This window comes from Carcharhinus amblyrhynchos, chromosome 13 (genome assembly GCF_965287045.1).
Source record: "Carcharhinus amblyrhynchos chromosome 13, sCarAmb.v2.hapA, whole genome shotgun sequence".
In the NCBI taxonomy this organism is placed as follows: Eukaryota; Metazoa; Chordata; class Chondrichthyes; order Carcharhiniformes; family Carcharhinidae; genus Carcharhinus; species Carcharhinus amblyrhynchos.
This window is the reverse complement of record NC_137336.1, coordinates 48,007,384-48,033,015: the sequence shown is the minus strand read 5'-3', so window position 1 is coordinate 48,033,015 and position 25,632 is coordinate 48,007,384. Positions and strand designations below refer to the sequence as shown.

The 25,632-nt window shown below is 42.6% G+C and overlaps 1 protein-coding gene across 2 annotated transcripts in view; it reads right to left on the bottom strand.

Annotated features, from left to right (window-relative positions):
• Nucleotides 1-25,632, bottom strand: part of afap1l1a (actin filament associated protein 1-like 1a) — a 92,774-nt gene that overhangs the window by 26,056 nt on the left and 41,086 nt on the right. For both annotated transcript variants that reach the window (XM_080201653.1, XM_080201654.1), the window contains exons 8-14: nt 24,847-25,026; nt 21,029-21,112; nt 17,673-17,766; nt 13,645-13,794; nt 9,144-9,355; nt 6,226-6,371; nt 5,519-5,600 (exon numbers count right to left, since the gene is read on the bottom strand). In XM_080201653.1, the coding sequence (XP_080057779.1) occupies nt 5,519-5,600; nt 6,226-6,371; nt 9,144-9,355; nt 13,645-13,794; nt 17,673-17,766; nt 21,029-21,112; nt 24,847-25,026 (948 nt within the window). The remainder of the gene's footprint in view (nt 1-5,518; nt 5,601-6,225; nt 6,372-9,143; nt 9,356-13,644; nt 13,795-17,672; nt 17,767-21,028; nt 21,113-24,846; nt 25,027-25,632) is intronic.

Below are 25,632 nucleotides of genomic sequence, written 5' to 3'. Positions count from 1 at the left end.
TTTGGTAGTGAAACAGTATCCATGACACTAGAACCTCAAGTACTAATGAGCTAACTTTCTCAACATTTATCTTCACCATGGTTGGCTGAGGCTCCTGAAGCCCTCATGATGTCATTAATACTACAACTCCATTTTATCTTCTGGAATTTGGATGTCTACTCCTGAAAGTGGGCAAGGGGGGAATCCATGGATTAGCAAGAAGAATCATAGAATCCCTACAGTGCAGAAGGAGTCCATATGGCCCACTGAATCATATAATCCCTACAGTACAGAAAGAGACCATTTGGCCCATCGTGTCTGCACCGACCACAATCCCACCCAGGCCCCATTTCCATATCCCTACATAATTTACCTGCCACTCCCTCTAATCGATGCACCTCAGGACACTAAGGGACAATTTTAGCAAGGCCAATCAACCTAATCTGCACATCTTTGGACTGTGGGAGGAAACTGGAGCACCAGGAGGAAACCCACATAGACACGGGGAGAATGTGCAAACTCCACACAGACAGTGACCCAAGCCGGGAATTGAACTCAGGTCCCTGGACCTGTGAAGCAGCAGTGCTAACCACTGTGTTACTGTGCCTGCACCGATGTCAATCTCATCCAGGCTCGATCCCCATAACCCTACGCATTTGTTCTGCTAATCCCCCTATCACTAATGGTCAGTTTAGCATGGCCAATCAACCTAACTCACAACATGGGGAGAATGTGCAAACTCCACATAGACAGTCACCCAAGGCTGAAATTGAACCCAGGTCCCTGGCACTGTGAGGCAACAGTGCTAAACATTGTGCCACCATGCTGCTCTAAGAGGCCCAGGTAAATTTAAAAAATATATACCTTTTGTCCAGGATCTACTCCTCCCCCTCGGCTACCCCTGCCCCGCTCCTCCTCAAACCTGCCCTATCCTACCCTTGTCTCACTCCTCCCCCTGAAGAGGACAACTTTATTTTGAAAAAAGAAACCTGATAATTATGAAGTTTCAGGTAAGTTGCTTAAAGTGTAACTTCATAACTCAGTTAAGACAGGAGTTGCATAATATATAGGGAAATGTGTTGTGAAAACTATAGTGCTAAACTATCTTTGGAAATGTTAGAACAAACTTCAAAAGCCCGCTATTCCATCAAAGTTCCTCCTTCAGAAAAAAAATGTAACAGTTGGTCAAGGTGTTCTCTCCCTTCAGATTGATTTGCGCTGGGTACTGGTTTTTAATAGCCATTGTGTCCAAATGCAGAATAAAGTCTGTCACAGGCAAGTGGAGGAAACATCTGTGAAAGCTTTTAGCAACAGAACACTTACTCGCTCACCAGGAAACTGATTTGAAACACTATTTCCAAACTAAAGGAAATCCACTGGCTAAAATGGGTGTGACCAACCGGGACTCAGGTTTACATTTTCAGGGTTTAGTAGGTTAGAAATTTCAATTCAGTAGGTTTTTGGATTGAGCCACATTTACTGACTGTAAATCATTGGCATCATAAATTATGAGTACAGCTTTATATACCTCAATCATGATTCTGAGCATGTGCACAAGAATCCTTGCAATATCCACCAGATGCTTAAACAATAAAATCTTAGGGGGCAATCTTACCTTTTCTCCCCGTTGGCTGATGGGCGGGCTGGGGCGAGTGAGAAAGATTGTGAGTAAGCCGAGAAATTGGATTTGCGCCCGATTTCTCGTCTCTTGTGGTTTTACTGGCACCGGATATCTGGTGCGATCAGCCTTGCGCTCGAAAAGCTCACAAAACACAGTGATGTGCACAGGCACATTGGCACCGTCTGCTGCTATTAGCCAGCTTTCAGGTGAGCTAGGCTCTGCCCACTCCCCCTGTTGGCACGAAACCGGTTTGGCTTCAACTTTTTGACAGTCAGCTAAGATTCAATCTTTAAGTTGACCAATAAAAGGGCGCAAATTTCTTACGTTTTCACGCTGGTTTGGCACTTTGAATTCTTTTGATAAGATCGGCCCCTCTGCGCTTTATACATTTTAAGTATCTCTTAATTTAATACTTTAAAATTTATGATGAAGTTTCGGACAATGTTCCCTAATATTGGTGAAATTTGAGAGAAACTATTCCCTCTGATGAAGGAATCAAGAACATTGTGAGAAGCTAAGCCATTTCAGAAGGAAATCAGGAAGTACATTTTCACACAAAAGGTAGCAGCAACCTGGAATTCCCTGGCCCAAAAGGATACAGATGGTAGGACAATTGGAGCCTTCTGGACCGAGACAGACAGATTCTTGTTTGGTAAGCGTGTGAAGGCCAACAAAGACAAGTCAATGGAGTTATGTTACTCATCAATAAACGTTAAAAACTTTAACTTCAATTGCCTGTGCAACAGCTCTACAATTAAAACCAGATTTAGATGTAAGCTTAAATTAGCAGGGAAGGGATGTAAATGATTTTGTAGTTATATCATGAGTGTGTCATTGGGAGGGTCAGTTATAATGGTGGTTTTGAAAGGTTACATTTTCATAGAATTACTCAGCCAACAACTCAAAGTAAAAGACCAATTTCCAACACAGGCACTTACAGAAAATACAAAAGTAAACTTCTTTACAGAATTAATGATCTGTATCTTCTAGAGGTAAAAAGGTTGAAAGAAAGTTGTATCATTTACATTCATGGAAACTATGCAATTGAAGCTAGCCTCCAATAGAAAATATGGTCTTGCAAGTGACTGCTTGTGACACCCAGCCAATATGAAGCATTTCGAAGAAAACACATCTGTAAAAAAGGGAGTGTCTGAAGTAAATGTTGATTCCTTAGAGGCAGAGACAGGACAAAAGTAGCATTGTGAATGAGGAATTGGCAGAGAACTTGAGCAAATTATTTGTCTGTTTTCACAGTAGAAAACCCAAATCACGCATCAGAAATAATGGATAGCCAAAGGGCTAATAAAAATGAGGAACTTAAAGGGCTGGATTTTGACAGAGTCAGGATGAGTTGGGAGCCCTTGAAAAATAGGGGCCAGGAATTCCTCATCCCATCGCTTGGGTTCCTTATTTTTGGGAGTGCAATCTAAAGGTCTGGGCTAGTTTGGGTTGCAGGCCCATATCCTGCACTCCCAACCTGGCTGGCTCTATTGCAAGGATATGCATATCCCAGTCCTCTGCAGTTTTAAAGAGCCATGGTTCATGTATTTCAGAGGTAATGTAAACCATAGACTACATGAGGGGAGCTTCTACAAGGTTAATTCACTGAAGTAGACATAGACATGTCGGGACTCTCAAAATCTTCATACAGCATGGATGCCCCTCCAAACAAACCCTATGGCCCTTTATGCCCCCGATGCCAAGGTGTACCCTGCAACCAAAGCCTTAGCCCATCATACCTCCCATGCCAACCTCTGGGGCTCAGATCTTTTGTATCTCTGATGGATATCTAGACGCTCAGCTAAGAATACAAAATGAGGCTTGGCTGAGAGCCCAAAAATCCATAAGCATGTTAAAACATATAAGCCCCAAAGAAAACATTGTTTGATTGACAGCTCAGGCTCCATGATCTATACTGTCAATTTCACAACACTTAATTATACAAGATAAAGTAATTTCAAGTGCTTGCAGTTTCAGCTAGTAATATTTTAAAGGGTCAGGATGATTGACATTTACATTGGGCTGTAGTAATAAGAAGAGTTTTTTTACAAAAGTGTGAAGTTATCAATGAATGCTTTTCAAAAAAGTTTTTTTACACATCCACTGTCACTACAGATTTAATTGATTCTAAACCATGTAGAGTGGATGAATGGGTATGGAAGTGCCATAGCTTTGCGTAGGAGCCATGAGGGACCATGGGGATCGTCTGTGGTGGGAGGGGAGGGGGGGGGGGAGGATTGTTGAGCAAAACTTGGCATGAAGAGCCTTGGGAGAGTACGGAGGGGTGTGAGTGGGGTGAGATATGGAGGATTTTTATGTTTTTGTTTTAACTGGGATGAATTCCCACAACACCGGGCCTTTTAGACAGATCATCTCTGGACCAATAGCCCCTGTGGCTGCCTCAAAATTTTCTCCTGGGTTAACTGGCCTGACTACAGCCTGCAGTCCACCCTCCCTCCCGATCGCCCCCCAACCCCCCACCGCCCCACCCAAATCCCTAATAAAAATCCCGTTGTTGTAAGCACTTTTTCCCGAGGCAGATGGGCTGCACCAGGATTTTTCTTGACTCCTGATCGCCAGTTTGAGGATGATAATCCAGCCCAAAGTAAATAATCGCAGCACTTGGAAAGAAATTGAGAAAATTCAGTCACTAAAAGGCGAGAAATCCCCAGAACATGATGGCCCACATCCTGAATTTCTAAAATAGGTAGCTGCAGAGATGACAGGTGCACTGGTTATGAGGGTGACACAGTGGTTAGCACTGCTGCCTCACAGCACCAGGGACCCAGGTTCAATTCCGGCCTCGGGTCACTGTCTGTGTGGAGTTTGCACATTCTCCCCATGTTTGCGTGGGTTTCCTCCCACAGTCCAGAGATGCGTGGGTTAGGTGGATTGGCAATGCTAAATTGCCCCCAGTGTCAGCGGATTAACAGGGTAAATGCGTGGGGTTACGGGAATAGGGCCGATGTGGTCGGTACAGACTCAATGGGCTGAATGGCCTCCTTCTGCCCTGTAGTGATTCTATGACTCTACGATTTTCCAAAGCCCCCTACACTCTAGTATGGTCCCAGCATATTGGAGGTTATCAAATGTAGCACTGGTATAGAAGAAAGGAGAGAAGAGAGAATACAGAGAACTTCAGGCCAGCTAGCCCAACATAAATCAATGCATGTAGAAAATCACAATATGATCAGGTATAGTCAATGTGGTTTTACAAAAGGAAAATCATGTTTGATAAATTTATTATAGTTTTTTGAGGATAAAATGGTTACGGTAGAGGGGAAATCAACAGATGTAATACACTTGATTTTCTAAGAGGTGGTTTGATAAGGTGTTGCACAAAAGATGAATATATAAGATAAGCACTCATGGAGTTGGGGTAACTGGGAAATAAAATGACACGTTGGTCTTTACTGTAAAAGGACTGGGGTACAACAGTAAGGAACTCTTGCTACAATTATATAGGGGTTTTGGACAAACTAGAATACCATTGCAGCTATAGGGCCGGAATTTTACTGCCCCACCTTCCATAGGAATTGAAATGGGCGAGGGGCGGACCGTCTGTTGATCTTGGGTGGGATTTTACGGTTTCAGGATGAGCAAGGCCATAAAACACCGCACACAGTCCCCACACCTAAACAGTGATTTACTTGCCTTGAAGGCAGTACAGTGAAGGTTCACTAGATTGGTACCTAGGAAAAGATGCACTTAACTGTGCATTTGTGAAAGCTAAAAATTGCTGGCTGCTTCATCTCATTATAATAATCAGTGGTGTTAGCCTCATTATTCCTGTCCCAAAACTGATCCATAATATTGGTAATTTAAAACATCTAATTAAAAATTAGATTCTTTGCACAATTTGTTTGAATTTCTGTTTAAATGTTTCTTCAGAGCACTGCTTTCCACTGGGTATCTCACCTGTACTTTCTCATATGGTACTTCATCATATGTTCTGGAATCGGACAGATAAAGTGCTGAATTATTTGAGGAAGTAGCCCACCTAGATAACGAAATAAAATAAGTTAATCGACTAAACACGGTCACATTCTAGATTGAGAAACAAAAGTACATCAGTGAGGTTTGCAATCTACAGACTAAGAAGGAGGAGGTTTCAGCTTTTATTTATTATCTAGAGACCTGTGCTGAAAAAGCACATCAATATTATGTGAGCAAAGAACTGTATTAGCTCACAAGTGCACCATATTCAAAATTAGTCAAAATGACTAATGCTCACTGTCCCAACCCACACGTAAAGACTCACACAGCTGTTGGAAAGAAGGAGCAAAAAAAGAGTTAAAACTTGTGCAAATTCCTTCCTGAAACTGATGAATGTATTTACCATTTAATTCTGGAAGTTGTGAATGAAGTGAAGATTTAACATGGCAAACGATAATGAGCTACTTGTAACAAGAATGAGGCTTGTTGTTCATTATATATATATTTCATTTGATTTATTATCACATGTATTAGCATACAGTGAAAAGTACTGTTTCTTGTACTATACTGAAAAAAAACATACCATTCATAGAGAAGGAAATGACAGAGTGAAGAACGTAGTGTTACAGTCATAGCTAGGGTGTAGAGGAAGATCAATTTAATGCAAGGTACATATATAGCGTACTCACCAGAAGGAGTGTCTAACTGCATCCACTATGTTTGCTATTGTTTCCACATCCACATAATCATAATGCAAAGCCTCTGGCTGTGTGGTTGAGCCAGTCTCTGCAAGCAAAAGTCCCAGCCACCGACCCATCTCCTCAGAGGAGTTTGTCTGTAACAGACACAAGGGAGAACTGTGAATGACTCTCTAGCATCAGTTAAAGAAGTCATAATGCAAAACAAATTCCTTAATAAGGAAGTCATTTGGAAGCATTTCTTAGAAGGCTGAGAGAGGATTTGATAGTTATTCAAAATCATGAGGGATTTGGAAACAGTAGATAAAGAGAAACTAATCGCAATCATAAAAGATCGAGAATGTGAGTCTATAGATTTACTTTAACAGTCACTGGCAACAGAAGCAAAAGCAACACAAGAAAATTTTCACATGCAATGAGTGGTTAAGGTCTGGACTGCACTATCTGAGAGGTAGGTTCAGTTGAGGCACTGAAATGGGAATTAGGCCATTATCTGAAAGGGACGAATGTGCAGGGTTAAGGAAGTAGGTGGGGAATGGCACAAAGTGAATTGCTCATAACGATAGCTGGTGCTATGATGGGCGAAATGGGCTCCTTCCATACTGTAACAATTCTACAATTTTTTAACAAAACGCTTCTCAATTCACATTTAGCAATTTATGAATATGTGACTGATTTACATGATCTCACTTTTGTTATAAATTTCCAGTATTATATAAAAAAAACACTTTTGTGCTCCTACATTGATACCATGCTGTACTGATATGTTTATGATGCAGCCTCAGAGATTTATTGAATTCATCATATAGAATAATGAATGTCTTTTGAATTAATTTTTGTCATATAAATATTGAGAATTTGACACATCTCCAAATGATTCTCCAGCGTTATATTTGACTGCAACTTTTTTGTAAGTTTTTTTAAACACTATTACAGAGACACCAATGTGGCTGTTAAAAATACCCTTTGATGAATTGATCAGAAGAGCTTAATGAGATCCACTTACTTTTTGCGATTTACTCTTTTTGTTTCACCGTTTTTGCTCCCCCCCTTTCCTAAAAACCTTGACTGCTTAGTGAGATACTTCACCCCAGTGATCATTCATGTGTGAACTTTGATGGTATCAGGAGGCTATTCAATCATAGATAAAACACAGTCTTTAGTTTGCATTCACTTGTGTTTTCCTTTGTTTGTTAAATGTTCAGGGAAGGAAAGCGCAGGTTGAAACCTGACCTCATTGAGATCTTTGAAAATTGTGAAGGGTTTGATAGGGTTGAAGTAGAAAAGATGTTTCCACTTTCAGGGGAGTCCAAAACTATAGGTTATAAATATAAAATACTGAGCAATAAATTCATGAAGGAATTCTGGAGAAACTTTTTAATCCAGGGAGTAGTGAACATGTGGGGCTCACTACCACATGGAATGGTTCAGGCAAATAGCACAGATGCATTTAAGGGGAAATGAGGTGAGGACATGAAAGAGAAAGGAATAGAAGCAGATTTTGAAAAGGGTGAGATGATGGTGCAGGGCAGAAACACATAGCATAGACCTCTTGGGCTGAGAGGCCCATTTCTGTGCTGTAAAATTCAATGTAGTTCTAACTCTATGTCACTTGAATTCTTCCTCATCTATCGTTCACACGGACTCACTTCCAGTAAGGAAAGCAATCAGGAACAGGAATGCCTCTGTAATTTAACTGGTGCTGAGGTCAACCGAAGAATCCCAATCAGTGCCCTGGTAGCTAAACGTAGCTAATGCTAAGAAGAGATGATGGTCAAAGCTGGGACCTTGTCCATCTGTTCACTGTTAGGAACATAGAAACAGGCCATTCAGCCTGCTCTGCCATTTAATACAATCATGGCTGATTGGACATTGAAATGCCATTTACACCTACTATTACCATAGCTCTTTATGTTATTGTTAATCAGAAATCCAACAATCTCTGCTTTAAACATACACAGTGACTGAGCTCCAACAGATTCACAACCCTCTGTGTAAATAAATTTCTCCTCATCTCAGTGGCATTCCCCTTATTTTGAAATTGTGTCCCCAGATTCTAGACTTCCCAGCAAAGAAAACATCACACTTGCATCTACCCAGTCTATTCCTTTAAGTATTTTGTAGGTTTCAATGAGATTAGCTCTCATTCTTCGAATCTCTAGAGAATATAGGCTCAACGTAGGACTTACTGTTGGGGATTGAGAGGGTTCATCGGCTCTGCAGTGGGGGTGGAGGCAGCAGATGGGGGCTGAGGGAAAGGGGGGCCAGGCTGGGCGCAAGCATACATGAAGGGCCAGCCATCAGGCCGTGGGGAGGGTTGGAGGGCCAGTAATGCAAGGGTCACAGAGCTGGCCAGCGATTAAGCCAGCAGCATAGCGCATGCAGCATGTTGCCGGCCTCTCCAGCAGGAATAGATCCCGCACCCTGAATTTCAGCATAATTTATGCTGAGGCACTCTGCAGTGCACAGAGTGTGAGAAATTCATTTTGAGACTGCCACTGGAAGAACCAGCAGGATTTCCTCCAGTTTTCACACAAATCTTTTCGGGAGCGTTGTCCCTCCCAGGTCTTGGGAACTTAGCAGTCCCATTAATTTCTTCAATGTAACCTTCTTGCTTATCCTAATTTTCTTCAAATCTGCATTCTCCCTAGTCTCTTGGCTATCATTTAACAGCTCATTTGTTCATTGCATGATCTCCACTGGAGTTAACTATAGAATGATCCACCATGCAATGTAAAGGAATCAAAAATATTCATGGAGTTCAAAGTGCAGTTGGATACTAGTCTGAGTGAGCTAAAGTAATCCAGAATGAGTTTGAGATGCCAAATGTCCTTTTCTATTCTCATATTTAGCTTAGTTTGTTCTTTAATCAAAACTAGCTATTGCCTAATAATTAATTATAACTGCACCTCTAGCACACAAACATCCTGTCCATTTCGAAGGATCCGGAAAGCAAAGGGATGTTTTGGTCCGAATCCTGGTATCATCTCAGACCCCTTCAGCACAATGGAATTCACATGTGTCCTTAGATCTGTCCTGTCCTTGTGGAAGTACAGTGTATTGCCTTTCAATCGACACCAACGCTCTCTCCAGTAGTTGTTAACCATCACATTAAGGTAACCTGGAATGGAGTTAAGAGTAAAACATGGCATACATCACATTTAAGGCAAGCTTGAGCACAAAAGCATGATTATGAAAGGAGGGAAGTCAATTTACTCACTGTGTTGCAGACAGTGCATGACATCTCAATCAAATCCCATTGATCATGACTTTGCTCTACAGATTGATAACATTTCTAGGTTTGTCGCAGCCAAACAGTAGAAATCTGATTAATCCTCTCTGAAAGAATCTTAATTACCATTCTAGTTTTTGTTTTGTTTTTATTCCAATTCAATCAATCAAGTCCAATTCAGAGTCTCAACAAGTTGAGACATTCCCAATCCAAGCTGACAAGACAGAGTTCTCAACCTCCTGTCTTGGGCTTGATCTACACAATCCAAGCTCATTGGAGTAGGCATAGCTCATTCAAGTACATTACAGTATAAATGTACATCTCAAAAAAGACAGGCAACTCCCGAATTTTATTTGTGGGTCAGATTTCCCGGTATCTTCAGGCCACGCACAGATCACTTGCAGCTGGGTTCCTCCAGTCCCGCAGCAGTGACCGAAGATTTGGCTGAGCGGCAAATTCTCCAGCTTTGCTGGCAGTGGCGACAGGACAAATGATAACCCTCTGAACTTCCCAGTTCATTTTCAGACCATTTCAGACTTAAAGGATCTTATAGAATCATTGAACCCCTACAGTGCAGTAGGAGGCCATTCAGCCCATTGAGTGTGCAACAACTCTCTGACAAAGCATCTCACCCTGGACCAACCTCCTGCCCTATCCCCATAATCCTACATATTCACACTTCTAATCCCTTTAGTCTACACACTTGGACTGTGGGAGGAAAGCAGAGCACCTGGAGGAAACTCACACAAACACAGGCAGAATGTGCAAACTTCACACAGACATTCACCAAGGCTGGAAATGAACCTGGGTCCCTGATGTTGTAAGACAGCACTGCTAACTCCTGTGCCACCGTGCCACCCAAGTTAGAGATTAAGGGGACACATCAATGTGGTGATGTGCTCAACAAAAGGAAATACAATATTTAAAATCAGAATGTCCAAGGAGGCAGGCTCCTCCAGCGGGCTCACTGGAGCTGTGGAGTGTGGTCACAACTTTGGATTATGGAGTGTCCATCTTTAATCACCTTTAACAGGGGCTTTAAGTTATTTAAATTAGCAGCTCCCCTCTGCAGGCATCTGGTCAGAAACTGGTCGCGTCACTGAGAGACTTTCTCGGCAGTGGGACTGCAACTGCTGTCTCAACACAACTTTCCCTGTTCTCCCACTCCACCTCCCAGCCTGCTACCCTAGACATGGGAAGATCCTGCTTATTTTGTTTCTAATTAATTTGTGGGACATTCATTGCTAGCTGGCCAGCATTTATTGCCCATCCCTAGTTGCCCTCAGAGGGCAGTTGAGAGTCAACTACATTGCTGGTGGCTCTGGAGTCACATGTAGGCCAGACCAGGTAAGGACGGCAGGTTTCCTTCCCTAAAGGACATTAGTGAACCAGATGGACTCTGTTTCCTCCTTTTACTTCAATCCTCAGCATTTTGATTGCTTCTTTTCTGGAACATCTGATCCTTTTTATCTTGTTTGGGCTCTCTGCTATTTCACTTAACACAAACAACAGTGGAAAGATTTGCAAACTGACCTGAATCCCATCCTCATCTGATATCCATAAATGCCCAATTTCTAGTACTACCAGACCAATAGCTGGACCAAGAGTAGCCACGTGACTTTTCTGTGCCTTAGAGCACAGGGGCCAGTTAAGGCAGATTTACTACCACACCAACTAGAAGCTGTTGCTCAAACTTCTGCCAGAGGCAATGAGTCCATAAAAAGGAACAAGGTATGAATGAGGATCTGTTAAGTGAGGGAAGAACACAAGCAAGATACAAAGGGTTATATACTATTATTGTGGAAGCCATGACCACACAAATGAGGTATTGCTGAGAGGACAGTAACCATGGTACTAATCACATTATAATTCAGACAGCAAAATTGTAGAGGGAGTTAGCTGGGCGGGTATTGGGCATGGACAGCGATAATAGTGGTGGGGGGCAGTGACGGATAGAAAATATTCAGATATAGTTTAATTATTTTTGAGAAAAATCACTAATGATTATTTTGGTGTTGTCTGAGATGCTATAGCATCTGGCTGTATTTACTCCAACTCCTCCATAGTCAAGCAGCCGCTGTTGTTCTGTTGAAAAGACAACCTACATGTAGGCAAAGTTTAAAAAGGGTCACTTGTTAATGGCTTTTGTATATACAATTATATTGCCAAACTGCTAGCTTTACCCATGAAGCACAAATCCCTAAAGCCTATTATATTTACCACGCTTACTTACATGTCAAATCTATCCTGACACCTTGTAAACCTTTCTCTACAGCCTGACTAGAACATTAGCAGTCTTAATTATTCCCAGCATCCATGTAACTTTTTGCTGAGATCGAGCAAGCAGAAGAGAAACATACAAGCTAGCCATATGGTGCAGGTGTCCCTGATAAGTGTCTGGGTGGTGGGAATTGCTGAGACTCACCAGACATATGGCCAGCAGACTGGAACTCTGACCTTTGCTGGAACCCAACCTGGACTGATACTGGCCTATGATTGACTGCTTGTTGATTTGAGAATGACTTTTCCTGGATGAGTGCTAATGGATTTAGCAGCAATTCTTTCAGTGAAATCATCATCCTTGCCAGAAAGTCAAATGCTCCTCTTAGAGTTGGTGGAAAATAACAAGAATCTGTTAATGCTTCCAGATTACCGCACAACAATTGCACGCTCCATGCCTTAATGACAGCCTGATCTTTGTCCTCATCTCTTTGTATCTGGACTGGTTTCTCTGTACACTTATCTAAAGACTACATGTTTAGGCTTCTTGCCCTTCCCTCCAGATTATTCCTCTCCGCTTCTTCGGAGTATTGTGAACAATGGGCGGGATTTTCCATCCACGCTCGTCCCAAGACTGGAAAATCCTGCCCGTGGTCAAGGAACATTTGCATGGTACTTTCCCGCCCGTTACAATTCCCGTGGCAGCCGGGATGGAAAAATTCCGCCCAATGTTCTTGTTACAGTTTCATTAATGTGCAGGGCCGAATTTTCTCAGTATTTGGTCTCTTTAAATTGTTTTGCACAGCTGTGCACATGCATTATTTATTACAGACCAAGAACTACGTGCTAAATTTCAGGCTGCTGAGCACCCTTGCAGCTTAATTGGACTACTGGTCGTGAAATATTCTGAACATGGCAAGTTATTATTGGCATCCAGTCAGCTGAGTTTACAGACAACTCCATTTATTTTCTTTGCTCGTTGCTGGGTAAATACTAAAAGCAATATGTCAGCTACCATTTAGAACACTACATTTATTAGTGACTGCCTTGATGGTTCAAATGCACTAACTGGCGTGCTGCAAAGTCACACAGACCAGAAAGTTCCCAGGTTAGGTGCTCAACTAATCCCAGCCAGCAGAGCAGCAAGGGTGTTACAATGGGCTGCAGCGGGGCAGGCTCGAAGGGCTAGATGGCCTACTCCTGCTCCTATTTCTTATGTTCTTATGTTCATCCAGGCCAGAAAGGAGATCCCCAAATGTGCTTGTTATTCAGCTGTGGATCTCTGCTGAGGACAACATCAGACTGAATTGTGATGTTCCTCCTATATAATGCTCACATATAAACAATGGCCACCAGGGCGGGGGTGCATGGGGGAGGGGGTGTGGATTCTGCTGATACTTGTGGCACACTATGAATAAGTGCCATCAGAATAAGTGCCACCAGCTGGCTCTGACGAAAGGTCATCCAGACTTGAAACGTTGGCTCTATTCTTTCTCCACAGATGCTGTCAGACCTGCTGAGATTTTCCAGCATTTTCTGTTTTTGTTTCAGATTCCAGCATCCGCAGTATTTTGCTTTTATCTTAGATTCCTTTTATGATTTTGGTATCTAGCCTTCAATCTCCCAGGTGAGCTTCACTTCTGTGATGGGGGGGCAGCTGGTGTGCTGTTCTCACCACCTGTACCAAGGAAAGGTCAGATCTGTTTGAGGCTAGGGGTCTGGGGAAGTCTTAATGTAGCAACCTTTTCCTCCTTGTAACAAGGGCTTTGTTTGAGATGCAACAGATACTCTATGCTCACATGGTCACCTGGAAACTGGACAGCAATGTTGAATTGGGGTTATGACAGGAGTGTGCAATAAAGACTGGTGATTTTTAGTCGTATTATGACAGTAACAAATACAGAATGTGCCGGAAATATTTATCTAACCAAGTAACAGAAGGTAGGATTAGTACTAACCACAGCATGGAATGTCCTCTTCTGTTGAAGAAGTCTGTTCTTCAGTAGCTTGCTTCTTCTTTGCCAAACTCATGATGCGTGTAATCTTCCTCCCTGCAGCCTTGCTAACGGTGCCTTTCAGTTCAGCCAAGCCACTCCGCTTCCCTTTGACTATTTCATCAGAAACAATAAATGTGATGAAGTCACACTGATGTATATATCTTGCATAAAACGAACAATGCTCTCTTGCTTGTGGAATGCTAAGGAGGATTAGCTGCCAATTGGAGAATAATTCTTCAATAGCTCATTCCCATCTCGTCCTTCAGAAGTTGACAACAGACATCTTTTACGTTTGAGGAAAATCCCACACTGCATCAAACAAATGTTATGGGGGTGATCCTCCCCTAGAAAATGACGTGGAGCTGAATAGATTATTTAAATTCTAATTTACATCTGATTGGCAGGCCACCAACCCCCCACCCCCTCCCCCAACCAGGAGTGGTTCACTCCAGTGAGGTTTACAATAACTCCCCACTAACAGGGAGTGGCCAACCCCACTGGCATGAATGGAGGTCATGGAGGTTCGGGGTGAAGGGGGGGTGCCCTCTGGGCATTGCCATCATGGCATTGCCAATCTGGCCCTTAGCACTGCCCAATGGCCAAAGTAGTAATACACAATGGGCATCTTGGCACGTTCACCAGGCATCAGACACTGCCAAGGGGGCGAGGCCAGGGAGGCAAGGCCGATCGGTGGGGATGGGGATGGTGATCTGCTGCCACTCTACAGTATGAATCAGTGACGGGGTGTGGGGGGGGAGGCCTGTGATAGGTGCTGCACATTGGACTGGGCACTGGGGGCTGGGGTCGGCCTGCCGGGGTGGGGCAGTCGAAGCTGCAGGGGTGTGGGGGGAGGTCAGGACTTCCGGTTGGGGTGGGGGTGGTGGTGGAGGGGGTTTGGTCTGGGCTAGCCTGGACACATCCAGGGGGCCAGCAATCAGTGGATGGGGGGATTGGAAGGGCAGTGTTGCAGGGTTGGCCAATGATCAAGCTGGCCAGTGATCAGGAGGCTGGCAGTGCAGGGCTACTGCGCATGCGCTGATCTCTATTATGACAGATCGGTGCATGCTCAGTGGTCTGCTCAGTGCTATGCTGCCGGCCTCTCCAGCAGGAATAGGCCCTGCCCACAAATTTTTCACGTGATTTATGTTAGGGAATTCTGCAGCACACAGAGTGCGAGAGGTTCATTTTGAAAGTCCTGCTGAAAAAAAGCAGCGTGATTTACTCCATTCTTTGCACTAATTAGGCACTTGGAACTTTTTTTGGGAGAATTCCACACTATTTCTTTCAAAGAGAAACAGCAATTTTTGCATTTTATTTAGAATAATCCTGAGCGTCCGATGTAAGTGGTGGATTTTCTAAGGCAGCAGGTTTAGCCCTCATTAATTCTGTCATTGGAGAGCATGCATTAATTGAAGGAAAGCACGTACTTTGGGACTAATGTAACTCTGGCATATAGGCTGTGCCCCAAATTCTGCCCTCATGCATTAGTGCTACATCAGAACAGCAACAGGATTTTCGGCCCAAGATTTATTTTGAAATCCACCAGAATCATTAACAGTTTGATTTAAAAAAAACTGAAATTAAATAGTCATGGCTCATCAGGAAATACCTCATGGCCCACATAATTCTGGTGCCTCAGCAATCAGAAATGTGTTACTTGGAATTCATTTTCCACATCATCATATATATGCATTTAGCATTTTCTAATGACATAGGAATTTAATATGCAAGCTGCTTTTTTAAAAAAAACTTACTGTTAGTTTAAAAACATAGGCAAAAATAGATTCTCAGTCTATACATGACTATGGCTGAATCTTTGTGCTTCTTGGAGTTCTTTCCCTGCAATTTTTTTAATGCATTTGAGAGGTGCAAGGGAGCGAGTTTTCTAATGTGATATTACATCGATTCTATGTTCCACCTGGAAGCTCAAGTCAATACAAACAATCCTATTGCGGTCTACAGGAAGAACAGGGAGTTCTCCCTCGCCACCAAAGCAGATTAAGTGGCCCTTTGTCTCACTGCTCTTGGTGCTGTGCTTGCCTGCAGCTCGACAGCGACTGCACTTCAGATGTCTAGAGAATGAGAAAAGGCACAATGCGAATCAAGATCTCAAATATTAGCCAGGCCTCCCTCCTTTTTTTTTATATTTTGAGCGTGCGGCGAGAATTACAGAAGTTGCTTCTCTGGCTGTTGTTACTGATGACACCGGATATTCAATTGGACATAATGCGATGCCGCGCTCGTACTGAGCTCCGAGTTACATTTCAAAAACCTGATATGAAACGCCGCCAATTTTCTGTGCTGCTGTAATTTGCAGCACAGAGCAGTGGGATCACGTTATTGATTTTGTTTTGTGCACACTCGCACTAATACATGTTCAATGTCAGCACATCAACCCTACTGATGTTCGCCCTTTGTAACATTTGAATAGTGAAGTGATAGGCTAGGATTGCAACAGGGGAAAATAAAAGACTTGATGAAAGCATTGATTTGGTAGAGCTTTCATCTGCAGTTTTAACTGGTGTGTATTCTTTTATTTCCAGAACAGTGCACCCATTGATGTGGTCTCCACTTAAAGCTGGCATATATAATTTGCACCAATATCAAACAAAGGTCAGGGGATGGCAGGGTGAAGTGGGGGTGACTTTCCCAGCCTGCAGCAGCACAACAGGCCGGGAGGTGTCAGCGGAGGCCGCTTAGCGGGCCTCTGCACATCTCTACGCCAATGTTTTTTGGAGTAATCAGCTCTGTGCCGGAAATCAGTGCGGAGCCAATTTAAATACTGAAATTGCAATTTGCATCTCCCCCCCCTACCACAAATGCTTCCCTCCAATGGAGTTTACAACAACATCCCTAATGGGGAACAGGTGGCCCACCCGCTGGTGTGACCAGAAGCCAAGGGATAATTCCATCCCCCTCACCCCCTTGCTTGGAGAGAGCTGGAAGGGGTGATCATGGCTGGCCATCTGGGTGGGGGAGGGGGGATGATGTTGGGACTGCTGAGGAGGACCGATGTTGGGGCTTTTCCTGGAGAGGTCCGGGAGGCCAGCGATCGGGGGTTAGGGCTTCGGAGTGGCAGCGATTGAGCTGGCCAGCAATCGGGAAGCCAGCAGTGTGGGGCCATTGCGCATGCGTCGATCTCAACGCTGAAAGACTGGCATATGCACAGTGGTCTGCTCAGCACTGCATGCCAGCCTCTCCAGCGGGAATAGGACATGATTCCTGATTTTTACAGTGAATCCCGCTAGGACACTGTGCAGTGCTCAAAGTGTCAGAGATTCATTCTGAAAATTCTGCTAAACAAAATAACGAGTTATTCCAGTTTTCACGTGAACTTGGAACTGAGAATTTTCTTTGAGAGAATTGTCCCCCCCAAATTTTGGAGCTAATCAACTTCCAAAAGCCATTATAAGCAAGCAGTTAAAATTTGCATGCAATTTCTTACTAACTCTTAAAAATAATTTAGAATAAACGATCAGATTAATTATTTCCATCTCTTGCCGCTCAATATATATCTTAAATCGAAAGAAGCCTCTCTCTTTTTGAAATTCTGAAAGTATTTTTTCTCTTTTAACTTTTATTTTGTTTGGCTGAAACAGAATTTTTCGTAACTTGAATAACATTAATGACTTGAAGCTGATAGGAAGTGGACCCTGTAGGTAAATGTGTGAACATGTATCAAAAAAGGACAATAAAAAAAGTTGGTATTTTCGAGCCTGGTGTAACTTCTGTACATTAGCAGCTCAATCCTCCTTAATTATAGAGCCTGAAACCTGGAAAGGGCAAAAGAATTCTAGGCTAAAATTGAAAAAGGTCAAGAGATTTGCTTACAACCCCTGAATGCGATATTTTAACTTTATGTTAACTTGCATTGGTGGCACAGTGATTACTTTACTTTGTTTCTTTCAGGGCTTGCTTGGAAAAGGATTAATGGAACTAGAAAGGACAGAGTTTGAAACAACTGTTTTCACTGCAGTGTATTGACTTACCATGTTCCCTACTTTCTCTGCCATTAACTGGAGATCCATTCTCCCCTGTTACTATACTCTCAGCGTCTGAGGCCTGTTTTTCATTTGATAATCTCTGTAGGAAGGCATGGAAACCAAGATTAATCTTTTGCTTTTACAATACCAGGAAGCCTTACTCTTGTTTTCTCAGACATCTGCCTAGAGAAACATGGTGTGAATGGGACAGCAGCAAAAACAGCAATTCCCACAATGGAGCTGAAATTCCCGTCTTTGCTAATTCTGATAAAAAAAAGTAGGGAAAAATCATTCTTTACATGTGTCTATTTTTCACTGAAGATACTTTGCTTTTATTGTTTCATATGCTTTGAGACAAATCTTCTGGATAAATCTGATAATAGCTACTGTATAAAAGTTTTACGTTCTGTCCATAAACCTTTGGAAGATTTCTATTCAATAGAGTTTTAAAAACTTTGCCAGCTAACTTATGGTTTGCTGTAGTCACCATATGTTGCAGCATGATGCAAATATATAAACATTCATATTAACCTTTCTGGAGAATAACACTTGCAGCAGATAACTTTTGTTGGCAGTACTATCCAACAATAATTCATAGTTTGCATCCTGAACAGTGACTTGAGATTTAATGGAAACAACTGCTGAATTTTTTTTTACTTTGTGTGTACTATTTGTATAGATGGTTTTCTGCATTAGGTCATCATTATGTAGCACAAACCTGCTGCCAATTCATTCACTAGAGCTTGTGAGGCAATAAAATGGGATGATTTGTTTGCTAGTTAGCTATTCAGATTGGGCATGTATAACGGATTCTAAATAAAAAGTGACAAATAGATTTGTTGAAAGAAATGTCTGCTCCTGCTTACATCATAACAAATCTTAGAGAACTTGTTCGTAGTCTAGAAGATTGATTTCATTGGAGCAAAGGTTAATCATTGCACCTTCTATCCTCACACACACATACAAAGTCAAGAAATTGTAATTGTTTAGGGAGTAAAACCATTGCGAAAATTCAATTAGTTAACAGAACATTGATTAAGTGTGAGCTGAACCTCCTTTCATTCTATTTATTAGCATATTTGACTATATAAAAATGGTTATTTTCAAGCGATCATATTCATTTAGTTTTCTGTGATTGTCATTATTAGATATATTTTACCCAACAAATGAAGTAGTTCTCTCACTTTAGCTCTTCCTGCTTCATTTGTACTAATAAATCCCATTCAGAGAGGCTGAGAAAATATTCTATCATAGAATCCTACAGTGCAGAAAGAGGCCCTTCGAGTCTGCACCGAACACAATCCCACCCAGGCTCTACCCCCATATCCCTACATATTATACCCACTAATCCCTCTAACCTACACATCCCTGGACACTAAGGAGCAATTTCGTACCATGGCCAATCACCCTAACCCGCACGTCTTTGGACTGTGGGAGGAAACTGGAGTACCTGGAGGAAACCCATACAGACACGAGGAGAATGTGCAAACTCCACACAGACAGTGACCCGAGCCGGGAATCGAACCCAGGACCCTGTAGCTGTGAAGCAGCAGTGCTCACCACTGTGCTAGCATGCTGCCCATCCCTGGGTTTCTACCATTATTACCTTTCAACTAAGTGGAATGTGAGGAATGCACTTCTCTTCCTCTTCCCTGAAGAACCTGCCTCATTCTAACAGCAAAGCTGGAACTGGAACACAACTTAGACCAGAGTTTCATTATATTACATGCGTCGTCTGTGTCTTTCTGGAATGAGATCAAAGTCAGCAAAAGTTAAATATTTATTTCCCCTTTATTGTTCTCTTTTTCCTGAGGGTGAAACATTACACTGTGGCAATGGATCCACAGCTATTGGAGTGACTGGAAAGCAATTAGCAGTACTAACCAGTTGATCCTGTTCACCATCCTGTGGACAGGTCTGAAAACAGCTACTTTAAACACACATCAAGTGTCAAAAGGGACTTCTTGGATTGTGCATCTACACATTGAGTCGTTTAGGCACCTTAAAGCGATTCCTACAATGGAGCTTTCCAAAGTGTGAAGCCACTTAAGTCACCTTTGCAGCAATAACAGGGGTGATTCTCCCAAAAGTGCTGAATTGGTGGGAAAACTGTCCTCGATCACAGCTGTTTTCTCAGTGCAGCTTCTCACGCGAATCTCCACACTCTGTGCAATGCAGAAGTCACAATCGGGCATCTCATTAAAAACCTGGGGGGTGGGGGTGGGGGCCAGGCCAGGACCCATTCACACTGACAGCTCCAGAACTCTGCGCATGCAGATCTATCAGTCTCCCCATTTGCCAGCTCAGGATTCCTGCAGTGCTACAACTCCAGCACTCCCCCCATGGCCCAGTTGCGGCCCCACAACAATTCCCGGGCCAGCCCTGACCCCCTACCCCCCAACCTCAGCGTGCCCCAATGTCCAACCCACCTCCCCCCCCGCCCCCAGATCCACCGCCTTCCTCACTCCAGCAGCCTCCTCCATAAACCACCCCCCTCACCTCCCGGGTTCAGACCACCCCAGGAGGCAGGCTGGACGCAACAGCAGACCAGCACCGCCCCATCGATCCCGATCGCTCACCTCTCTCCAGCCCAGACTGATCCCATACAGAGTGGCAGTGGGACCTCCCACCACCACCATTATCATCCCTGAACCCCGCCCACAATAGGCACCACTCCCTTGGCACTGTCCAATGCTTCATGGGCATGAGTACTAGCCCCATGGGCAGTGCCAAGAAGCACAAGCTGGCACTGCCAGGGTGCCCACACCCAGGGGACACCAACCCCTTGCAGCACAACCCCCTCCAATTGCCCCCCATTTACTACGGCAGGGTCTCCACTGGTTCCCCAAACGTGGGAAGCTACTCTAAGCCCCGCCAGAATGAAGTACTCCTGGCAGAACGGGAGATGCTATCGGGGCCGACACGGAATGGATAATCACATTGAAATGACATTTAAAACACATCCAAATTACTTACCTCACTTCCTGCCAGACATTGGCACATTCCTGCTGGTGCCATTTTCTTCCGGTTGGGAGATGCACGCAGGGAACCTGCGAAATGGCTGACACGCACATCTCCCAACCCGACCCACCAGGAAAGTTGCGGGTCGCAATGGGAGAATCAAGCCCAATATGTCCCAAGGTTATGTGACTCTTCTGGCATTTTTACCATCAACATAATCCAGGGGAAATAAATATTTAATTTTACCTAATTTTGATCTAATACCAAAACAAAACACAGACAACGCACTTTTAATATAATGAAATTCTCACTTTTCAAGTGAAATTGGTCTGAACTTTAATGGTTTGTGTATTTATTTCACATAAAATATTAATTCAAGCACAAATATATCTTACATTTACCTTTTCCAAGTCTAATTTTGGTAGGAAAAGTGGTGATGTTGATCCCTCAGAACCATTGCATTGATTGCATATGTCCCTAATTATCTGAAGAAAAAAAAGCAAATCACATGAAACATTTTGCATCACACCCACTTTTTACTTCCACTGAAGTCAAAAGGAAGTTTATTTCAAATTAGCACAATCCGCACTGCAGTTTCAATTAGAAAAGCATATTGGCCAACAGGAAAGAGGAAAGAGCAAAGAAAATGGAAATGGGGTTATGATAACAAATTTCTGGATTTGGACATTTGGAAGATTAGTCCACTATATTGAGTGAGCATTTTCATAGAATCCTACCAGTGCAGAAGAGGCCATTCGGTCCTTCAAGTGTGCGCTGACCCTCCGAAAGAGCACCCTACCTTGGCCAAATCCCCCACTCTAACCCTGTAACCCTGCGCTTTGATCATGGCCAATCCACCTAACCTGCATACCTCGAACATTAAAGGCCTAGTGGTGAAGGAATGGAACAGTGCACTGGGGAAAGTTTAAAGTTTTATATATATATATATACTTGATTTGCACAAATATGTTCTGTGTATAAGTTGCTTATCTATATAACAGTCACGATGAGCTTTCACTATTTTTCCATTGGTGACCTAGGTCAGTGGTGTGCCTGTGGTCAGATCTGCTGAGATTCTGTCAAGGTTTGTTCTTCCGCTTTCAAGCATTTGTCAAAAGATCTAACACTGAAATCCACATGGGAAACAATGCAAGGAAACCGTGGAAGGATTTCCCAGAATCACATACAGACCTGGTGTGGGATCAAGCTATCTCGATGGAGAGATAAAAATTTTTTTTCTAACTATAACTGATTCCCTCTGAGAAGCTATAAACAATCAGAGGAAAACCGGAGTGGAAAATTCAAAGGGATCAAATATCAGACAATAATATTTAGGATTATGATTCAAACAGGATTCACTCCAGAAAGAGTCTCTATTTTCTTTCTCTGCTTCCCTAAGCAATGATACAAGACTGACAGAAATAAAATCCCCTGGACACAATCTTTTAATTTGCTCCTGCCCTCTGAAGACGCTCCATGGAAATACTGACGGATTTTGTGAGAACGTATCAATGCCCACTTGCTTTCAAACAAAATAATTATTCCTTTGATCGTTTTTTTTTGTTGCTTCCTTTATTAAGTTTGTGAACATCGTAAGGAGTTATATATTCAGTTATCAAAGAAGAGTTCTGTGGAGAATTCATTTGAATTAGATTTAATTTACCATCTAGAGTTTCAATTAAATGATCACAGCTTCTTTGAGGAGACTCTCTTGCATTTCAGCCTAGAAATACAGCCATAAAAGGTCAACAGAATCATTCCTCTACTCATATTTACAAAACTATTTAATTTGATTTGAAAACCCTTGATCACAAATAATCTCTTGTTACATCGTACAATGATTTAACTTATTGGATAAGACCCTTTGGTGTTTGTACAAAACATGTGGCCATATGGGCAGCATGGTGGCACAGTGGTTAGCTGGGGACCCGAGTTCAGTTCTGGCCTTAGGCCAATGTCCTCCCGAGTGCTCCGGTCTCTTCCCACAGTCCAAAGATGTGTGGGTTAGGTTGGTTTGCCATACTAAATTGCCCCTTGGTGTCAGGGGGACTAGCAGGGTAAATAGATGGGGTTACAGGGATAGGGCCTGGGTTGGATTGTTGTCGGTACAGAGTTGATGGGCCAAATAGCCTCCCTGGGCACTGTAGGGATGTAGAGATTCTATTTACAGTGCTTAATATGTCCCTAGAAGGCATTTTCAAAATCCATCTCTTTTCAGAAAGTGCAATATTGGTACCTATTTTTTTTGCAGCATACTACTACTGTAATACAGAGATCTTGTGGCACAATGTGTATGGTCCTGCATCCGAGCCAGAAACTGTGGCTTTGAGTTTGTCCTCAGGACTTAATGGCCAAGGAAGGTGAGTTCGTAAGATGGACAAAGGAGTTGATTTTCAACCTGTAAATACTTCCAGTACATCACCAATGGTGGTAAGAGTAGGAGAGATTCTTGGTCAGCCATGTGATGGAAAGAAAGTAGGAACCTCTAATCATCACTCTCCATAGCTCCAGATCACAACAGGCATGTAAAAGTGCATGTCACCATAGCAACTTGGACTTCCTAACTCTCTGCAACACATACCACTACTATAATATGCAAGTTAGGTCTTTTATAGATGCTCAAACATAACAAAACATCCCAAGATGCTTCACAGGAGCATTCAAAACTAAAATATTGCAGAGGCACAGGAGATGGGAGATCAGATGACCACAAACTTTGTCAAAGAGGTAGGTTTTAAAGAGTGTCTTGAAGGAGGAAAGCACGTGAAAGGGAAAAGTGGTGTAGGGAAGGATTGGCTGAGTTTAGGGCCCAGGCAACTGAAGGTGCAGCCATCAATTTGGAGCAATTGGAGATGCACAAGAGGCCAGAAATAGATCAATGCAGGTATCTCAGAGACTGTGGGGCTAGAGGAGATTACATAGATAAGCAGAGAACCAGCTAAGGAAGGATTTCAAAACAAGGATGAGAATTTTAAAATCAAGATTTTTTTTGACTTGAAGCCAACGTAGATCAGCGAGCACAGAGGTGACAGAAGAATGGGACTTGGTGCAAGTTAAGACATGGATACCAAAATCTGGGATGACCTCAAGTGTGGTAGAATGTGAGAGATCAGCCAGGAGTGCATTGGAATTGTTAACTCTACAGATATTAAAGCCATGAATGAGGAGAATTTCAGCAGTAGATGGGCTGAGACAGGGGCAAAATCAGGTGATGCTGTGGTGTGGAAATGGACAGTCTTAACGATGGTGCGTTTATGACACCATGATTGCAGACAAATTGACTTAATCTCAGACTGTTGTGGGAAAGAGGGTGGAGTTTGGAGTGAGGATCAAAAGCAATAACTTCTGTCCACACCTATTTTATTTATAGTATTCTATGATCTCTCAAGGGCATTTTAACATAGTTATTAGTTATTTTCTTAAACCTTTATGAAGAGGCTGATATGTTTGTGGAGTTAGAGCTAATGGTCAAAAATAAATATACGCCTGTCCAAATAGAAATGACTATTCTTCATATTAGTGGATGAGTGCTTGGCTTACTTGTTTAATGCTCCTCAGTCTTCTATTTTAAGTAGTATTAATTAGTTTATTTTAAATGGGTATAGTTACTGTCCCTGTTAAAATAGCTGACAGCAGAATATCATGTGAATATTTTCAACATTTATCTTATGATATTGGCAACAGTAATTTCAACCAATAAAATGATATAGATTTTGTAAATGTTATGACATTTAGTCTTGTGTTACTGCACTCACCTTTAATTTGTATTCTAAAGTGATAGTCTGAGCGAATTGGCACTTTGAACTTTTGAAATTAGTTAAAATGTCAGCAGGGTAAAGGACACCAATGGCGCTTGAGAATTATTCCAGTGCAGTGATCTGCAATGATCAGGGAAGTAAAGGGGTTGAGGAGATGAATGTTTCAAAGTCTGTCCCTTGTGTAAGAAATTGTTTCAGTTTATTTCCAAGTGAAACATTTGCAGCTCTTAAAGCACTGAACATTAGAGCTGGAAGCAACCTGCTACTTGAGACCCTAGCAGGAGTTCTGCTGGCATATGGCAATTAGAAATATAATAGTAGCTTTGATGCACTCTTATCAGCCTGAAAGATCTTGTTATGACTCAAAATCCATGGAACATGAGAGAACATTTTGCACAATGATACATCAAAATCTTGGCATTTATGATTTGTAATGCAGATAGCATGATTGTTACAAGTACCTTTAACCATTCCTCTGCTTGCTCTTTGCTTTGTACAGCTAATACAAGTGCCTCTGTTCCTGGTTGGGAGAACCTCAATTCATGTTTTTTGCGTCGTCCATCTTTAGGCACATAAATAACATTGCATACATTCAACGGCAGCTCCACATGAGGCTGATGGTCTTTGGAACTCTTGTAACACTAAAAAAAGAGAAATGTTCTTTTGATTCGCATTTCTTTGAAGGGATTTCTGCAATATAAAGCAACATTTTTTCCCCTCATAATTTCCTTTAAGCTAATAGTCACTAAAAACCATGGGCTGGATTTTCGACATTGAGTTGGTAAAAGGTCTGACTCGGCAGAGCCATTTCTCTGGAAACAACCACAGCGCACACGGTCTTTGCTCCAGGGGCTAGGCCACGATTGAGTCGGGTGCACTGCCTCCAGTGGCTATTCAGAGGTAACCACAGATGGCACAGTGGTTAGCGCTGCAGCCTCATAGTGTCCGGGGCCTGGGGTCAACTTCAGCCTTAGGTGACTGTCTGTTTGTACATTGTCCCCATGTCTGTATGGGTTTCATCTCATAGTCCAAAAATGTGCAAATTAGGTGAACTGCCCAAGCAAAATTTCCCTCTAGTGTCCCAGGATGTGTATGTTTGGGGGATTAGCGGGGTAAATATGTGGAGTTATCACTGAGAGCCTGTAACTGGAATACTTTCCATAGTTTTCTTTCCAAACATTCAATTAGGAAGATTGAAGAGAAGCAAGAACGTGTTTGTAAATACACCTGTATTAGATAACCTGCTG